Genomic DNA, 6,456 nt, shown 5'->3' with positions numbered 1-6,456 from the left:
TTGAGTGTGAGAGGGTTGAGTGTGAGAGGATGAGTGTGAGAGAGTTGAGTGTGTCGACAGTGAGAGGGTTGAGTGTGAGAGGGTTGAGTGTGAGAGGATGAGTGTGAGAGAGTTGAGTGTGTCGACAGTGAGAGGGTTGAGTGTGAGAGGGTTGAGTGTGTGGACCGTGAGAGGGTTGAGTGTGAGAGGGTTGAGTGTGTGGACCGTGAGAGGGTTGAGTGTGAGAGGGTTGAGTGTGAGAGGATGAGTGTGAGAGAGTTGAGTGTGTCGACGGTGAGAGGGTTGAGTGTGAGAGGGTTGAGTGTGTGTGGACCGTGAGAGGGTTGAGTGTGAGAGGGTTGAGTGTGTGTGGACGGTTATTTTTCTATAAATAACCTCAAACTAAATCCTCAATTTGAATAAAGTGATTAATCTGATTAAATTAGTATTCCTTTTAATTAAATCAACGTTTTTTAATGAATATAACTCATCAGTTCTTAATACTATAATATTAGTGTAGCCTAATCTTTATCCGCAACTGTGAAAAAAAACCATTGGTTTAAACAGAATGAATAGATACATAAAAAAAAAAAAAATTATTAAAAAAAAAATCGAATATTGATTTAGAATTCGAATGCCAACGTAACGAACGAAGGTCCGAACATTCGAACGTTTGGGGTCAGCCCTAGTGCGTGGACCGTGAGAGGGTCGAGGGCGTAGACCGTGAGAGCGGGCACTGAGAATCGCTGTCTCCAGATCCATTTGCACATTGTTCCCATTTCCCCAGTCTCTCAGGTTGTAAATGTAATGGGCAGTAAAACTAAAGAATAACACAAGCACTCTCTCTGGACGTGGTTCATTCCAACACCTTACAAAATTAAAAGGTAAAAAGAGGCTCAGATTGAAGTGGTTGGAAGAGGCCCAGGAGTCCTGGCAGAGCAGCGCAGGCCATGGCAGAAAACCCCCATTACTCTACTAGCCTCAGAGGGGCCGTTGGGAACAGCTATACAACCAGACTGCCGAACGGGGATTGATGAGACGCTTTTGATGGATAATCCAAATGTGGTTACTTTGGAGGAAGACTAGGAAACATTTTTAGCGGAAGGAAATGCGTTTATGAGTCGAAACGAAACGAAACGCAAGAGAGGATAATCTGGAGGACGAGGAAATCATATGGATGAGAACTCTGCCTTTGGACTATTTGGATGGAATCAGTGTAACGGAAAGAAGCACCGTGCCAGGAGGAGTAACGATGGACGGAGAGGAGTAACGATGGACGGAGAGGAGTAACGATGGACGGAGAGGAGTAACGCTGGACAGAGAGGAGTAACGATGGACAGAGAGGAGTAACGATGGACACAGAGGAGTAACGCTGGACAGAGAGGAGTAACGCTGGACGGAGAGGAGTAACGCTGGACGGAGAGGAGTAACGCTGGACGGAGAGGAGTAACGTTGGACAGAGAGGAGTAACGATGGACAGAGAGGAGTAACGTTGGACAGAGAGGAGTAACGCTGGACGGAGAGGAGTAACGTTGGACAGAGAGGAGTAACGATGGACAGAGAGGAGTAACGTTGGACAGAGAGGAGTAACGTTGGACGGAGAGGAGTAACGTTGGACAGAGAGAGGAGTAACGTTGGACAGAGAGGAGTAACGTTGGTCAGAGAGGAGTAACGCTGGACAGAGAGGAGTAACGTTGGACAGAGAGGAGTAACGTTGGACAGAGAGGAGTAACGTTGGACAGAGAGGAGTAACGTTGGACAGAGAGGAGTAACGTTGGACAGAGAGGAGTAACGTTGGACAGAGAGGAGTAACGTTGGACAGAGAGGAGTAACGTTGGACAGAGAGGAGTAACGTTGGTCAGAGAGGAGTAACGCTGGACAGAGAGGAGTAACGTTGGTCAGAGAGGAGTAACGTTGGACAGAGAGGAGTAACGCTGGACAGAGAGGAGTAACGCTGGACAGAGAGGAGTAACGTTGGACGGAGAGGAGTAACGTTGGACAGAGAGGAGTAACGATGGACAGAGAGGAGTAACGTTGGACGGAGAGGAGTAACGTTGGACAGAGAGGAGTAACGTTGGACAGAGAGGAGTAACGTTGGACAGAGAGGAGTAACGATGGACAGAGAGGAGTAACGTTGGACAGAGAGGAGTAACGTTGGACGGAGAGGAGTAACGTTGGACAGAGAGGAGTAACGTTGGACAGAGAGGAGTAACGTTGGTCAGAGAGGAGTAACGTTGGACAGAGAGGAGTAACGCTGGACAGAGAGGAGTAACGTTGGTCAGAGAGGAGTAACGTTGGACAGAGAGGAGTAACGTTGGACAGAGAGGAGTAACGTTGGACAGAGAGGAGTAACGTTGGACAGAGAGGAGTAATGTTGGACAGAGAGGAGTAACGTTGGACGGAGAGGAGTAACGTTGGACAGAGAGGAGTAACGTTGGACAGAGAGGAGTAACGTTGGACAGAGAGGAGTAACGTTGGACAGAGAGGAGTAATGTTGGACAGAGAGGAGTAACGTTGGACGGAGAGGAGTAACGTTGGACAGAGAGGAGTAACGTTGGACAGAGAGGAGTAACGTTGGACAGAGAGGAGTAACGTTGGACAGAGAGGAGTAACGATGGACAGAGAGGAGTAACGCTGGACAGAGAGGAGTAACGATGGACAGAGAGGAGTAACGTTGGACGGAGAGGAGTAACGCTGGACAGAGAGGAGTAACGTTGGACAGAGAGGAGTAACGTTGGACGGAGAGGAGGAGTAACGTTGGACAGAGAGGAGTAACGTTGGACAGAGAGGAGTAACGTTGGACAGAGAGGAGTAATGATGGACAGAGAGGAGTAACGTTGGACAGAGAGGAGTAACGCTGGACAGAGAGGAGTAACGTTGGACGGAGAGGAGTAATGTTGGACAGAGAGGAGTAACGTTGGACAGAGAGGAGTAACGTTGGACAGAGAGGAGTAACGTTGGACAGAGAGGAGTAACGTTGGTCAGAGAGGAGTAACGTTGGACAGAGAGGAGTAACGATGGACAGAGAGGAGTAACGCTGGACAGAGAGGAGTAACGTTGGACAGAGAGGAGTAACGTTGGACAGAGAGGAGTAACGTTGGTCAGAGAGGAGTAACGTTGGACAGAGAGGAGTAACGTTGGACAGAGAGGAGTAACGTTGGACAGAGAGGAGTAACGTTGGACAGAGAGGAGTAACGATGGACAGAGAGGAGTAACGATGGACAGAGAGGAGTAACGCTGGACAGAGAGGAGTAACGCTGGACAGAGAGGAGTAACGTTGGACAGAGAGGAGTAACGCTGGACAGAGAGGAGTAACGCTGGACAGAGAGGAGTAACGCTGGACAGAGAGGAGTAACGTTGGACAGAGAGGAGTAACGCTGGACAGAGAGGAGTAACGTTGGACAGAGAGGAGTAACGTTGGACAGAGAGGAGTAACGTTGGACAGAGAGGAGTAACGTTGGACGGAGAGGAGTAACGTTGGACAGAGAGGAGTAACGTTGGACAGAGAGGAGGAGTAACGTTGGACGGAGAGGAGTAACGCTGGACAGAGAGGAGTAACGTTGGACAGAGAGGAGTAACGTTGGACAGAGAGGAGTAACGCTGGACAGAGAGGAGTAACGCTGGACAGAGAGGAGTAACGTTGGACAGAGAGGAGTAACGTTGGACGGAGAGGAGTAACGCTGGACAGAGAGGAGGAGTAACGCTGGACAGAGAGGAGTAACGCTGGACAGAGAGGAGTAACGTTGGACAGAGAGGAGTAACGTTGGACAGAGAGGAGTAACGTTGGACAGAGAGGAGTAACGCTGGACAGAGAGGAGTAACGTTGGACAGAGAGGAGTAACGTTGGACAGAGAGGAGTAACGTTGGACAGAGAGGAGTAACGTTGGACAGAGAGGAGTAACGTTGGACAGAGAGGAGTAACGTTGGACAGAGAGGAGTAACGTTGGACAGAGAGGAGTAACGCTGGACAGAGAGGAGTAACGTTGGACAGAGAGGAGTAACGTTGGACAGAGAGGAGTAATGTTGGACAGAGAGGAGTAACGTTGGACAGAGAGGAGTAACGTTGGACAGAGAGGAGTAACGCTGGACAGAGAGGAGTAACGTTGGACAGAGAGGAGTAACGATGGACGGAGAGGAGTAACGTTGGACAGAGAGGAGTAACGTTGGACAGAGAGGAGTAACGTTGGACAGAGAGGAGTAACGTTGGACAGAGAGGAGTAACGTTGGACAGAGAGGAGTAACGCTGGACAGAGAGGAGTAACGTTGGACAGAGAGGAGTAACGTTGGACAGAGAGGAGTAACGCTGGACAGAGAGGAGTAACGTTGGACAGAGAGGAGTAACGTTGGACAGAGAGGAGTAACGCTGGACAGAGAGGAGTAACGTTGGACAGAGAGGAGTAACGCTGGACAGAGAGGAGTAACGTTGGACAGAGAGGAGGAGTAACGTTGGACGGAGAGGAGTAACGTTGGTCAGAGAGGAGTAACGTTGGACAGAGAGGAGTAACGTTGGAGATGTTCCCTGTGTGTGTTGTTGCCCTGAGATGTTCCCTGTGTGTGTTGTTGTCCTGACAGATGTTCCCTGTGTGTGTGTCGTCCTGAGATGTTCCCTGTGTGTGTTGTTGTCCTGAGATGTTCCCTGTGTGTGTTGTTGCCCTGAGATGTTTCCTGTGTGTGTGTTGTTGTCCTGACAGATAATAATAATAATAATGATGACTTGGATTTATATAGCGCTCTTCATGAGACCCAGAGCGCTTCACAGAGTCCATTATTCGTTCATACACAGTCATACCGGTGGTGGTAAGCTACAATTGCAGCCAGAGCTGCCCTGAGGCAGACTCACGGAAGCGTGGCGAATAATCATCGCCTACGGCCCCTCCGACCACCACCAACATTCATTCACATGTATACACATTCATACGAGGCAAGTAGGTTAAGTGTCTTGCCCAAGGACACAACGGCAGTGGGATGGACATGGGCTTGAGCGGGATTCGAACCACCAACCCTTCGATCATTGGACAACCCACTCTACCCCTGAGCCACGCCGCCTGACAGATGTTCCTTGTGTGTGTGTCGTCCTGAGATGTTCCCTGTGTGTGTCGTCCTGAGATGTTCCCTGTGTGTGTTGTCGTCCTGAGATGTTCCCTGTGTGTGTTGTTGTCCTGAGATGTTCCCTGTGTGTGTGTCGTCCTGAGATGTTCCCTCTGTGTGTGTTGTTGCCCTGAGATGTTCCCTGTGTGTGTTGTTGTCCTGAGATGTTCCCTGTGTGTGTGTCGTCCTGAGATGTTCCCTGTGTGTGTTGTTGCCCTGAGATGTTCCCTGTGTGTGTTGTTGTCCTGAGATGTTCCCTGTGTGTGTGTCGTCCTGAGATGTTCCCTGTGTGTGTTGTTGCCCTGAGATGTTCCCTGTGTGTGTTGTTGCCCTGAGATGTTCCCTGTGTGTGTCGTCCTGAGATGTTCCCTGTCTCCAGGTTGTACCTGACAGATGTTCCTTCTGTGTCTCCAGGTTGTACCTGACAGATGTTTCTTGTGTCTCCAGGTTGTACCTGACAGATGTTCCCTGTGTGTCTCCAGGTTGTACCTGACAGATGTTCCTTGTGTCTCCAGGTTGTACCTGACAGATGTTCCTTGTGTCTCCAGGTTGTACCTGACAGATGTTCCCTGTCTCCAGGTTGTACCTGACAGATGTTCCCTGTCTCCAGGTTGTACCTGACAGATGTTCCCTGTCTCCAGGTTGTACCTGACAGATGTTCCCTGTCTCCAGGTTGTACCTGACAGATGTTCCCTGTCTCCAGGTTGTACCTGACAGATGTTCCCTGTCTCCAGGTTGTACCTGACAGATGTTCCCTGTCTCCAGGTTGTACCTGACAGATGTTCCCTGTCTCCAGGTTGTACCTGAGGGGCTACAGCGGCTCGGCGGGGAAGCAGAGCAGCCTGGCGTCTCACGGAACCGGCTTCAGCACCCGAGACCAGGACAACGACAACTGTGACCACTGCAAGTGCTCCCTGATGCTGACCGGAGGTGAACCATGGGCCGCTGTGTCGTGTCGTGTCGTGTTGTGTTGTTGTTAAGGCTGAGCCCGAACCCTGTTTTTTTGGGTTTGAACGTTCGCCAGGGTTTATCGAACGAACGTTCGAACGTTCGTTTTTTGTAATTTTTTTAATAAAAAAAATTTTTTATTACATTTTTTTTTTATATAATTCTTTTTTTTTGTATTATAGATCCTACGGAGGGCGGCATTGCATAATCTATTGGTGAAAAAACATGTTGTTTACAGTGGTGGCTGTTCATGTAAACATGTAATTAAACAAAGCACTCAGAAGAAAATAAACAAGCTACTGAGTACTGCATAAAGTTCCTACTTATGATAAACAATAGCCCTTGCACACCGCAGTCACGTAAGGGGCTAGATAAACAAATGCATTCGTTTTGTGGCATTAGCGTTATATAGTTAGTGTTACACGTTCAATAACAGGTATT

General features: G+C 49.1%; 1 protein-coding gene across 1 annotated transcript in view; it reads left to right on the top strand.

Annotated features, from left to right (window-relative positions):
• Window positions 1-5,997, top strand: part of angpt4 (angiopoietin 4) — a gene marked incomplete at both ends in the record, with an annotated part of 29,737 nt that extends 23,740 nt beyond the window's left edge. The window contains one exon of the mRNA XM_084339197.1: window positions 5,864-5,997. Coding sequence (XP_084195323.1) covers window positions 5,864-5,997 — 134 coding nt within the window. The remainder of the gene's footprint in view (window positions 1-5,863) is intronic.
• Between the last annotated feature and the right edge of the window lie 459 nt (window positions 5,998-6,456).

Source organism: Notolepis coatsorum (genome assembly GCF_963971535.1).
Source record: "Notolepis coatsorum genome assembly, contig: SCAFFOLD_1778, whole genome shotgun sequence".
Taxonomy (NCBI): Eukaryota; Metazoa; Chordata; class Actinopteri; order Aulopiformes; family Paralepididae; genus Notolepis; species Notolepis coatsorum.
This window is presented reverse-complemented; position numbering and strand designations above follow the sequence as displayed.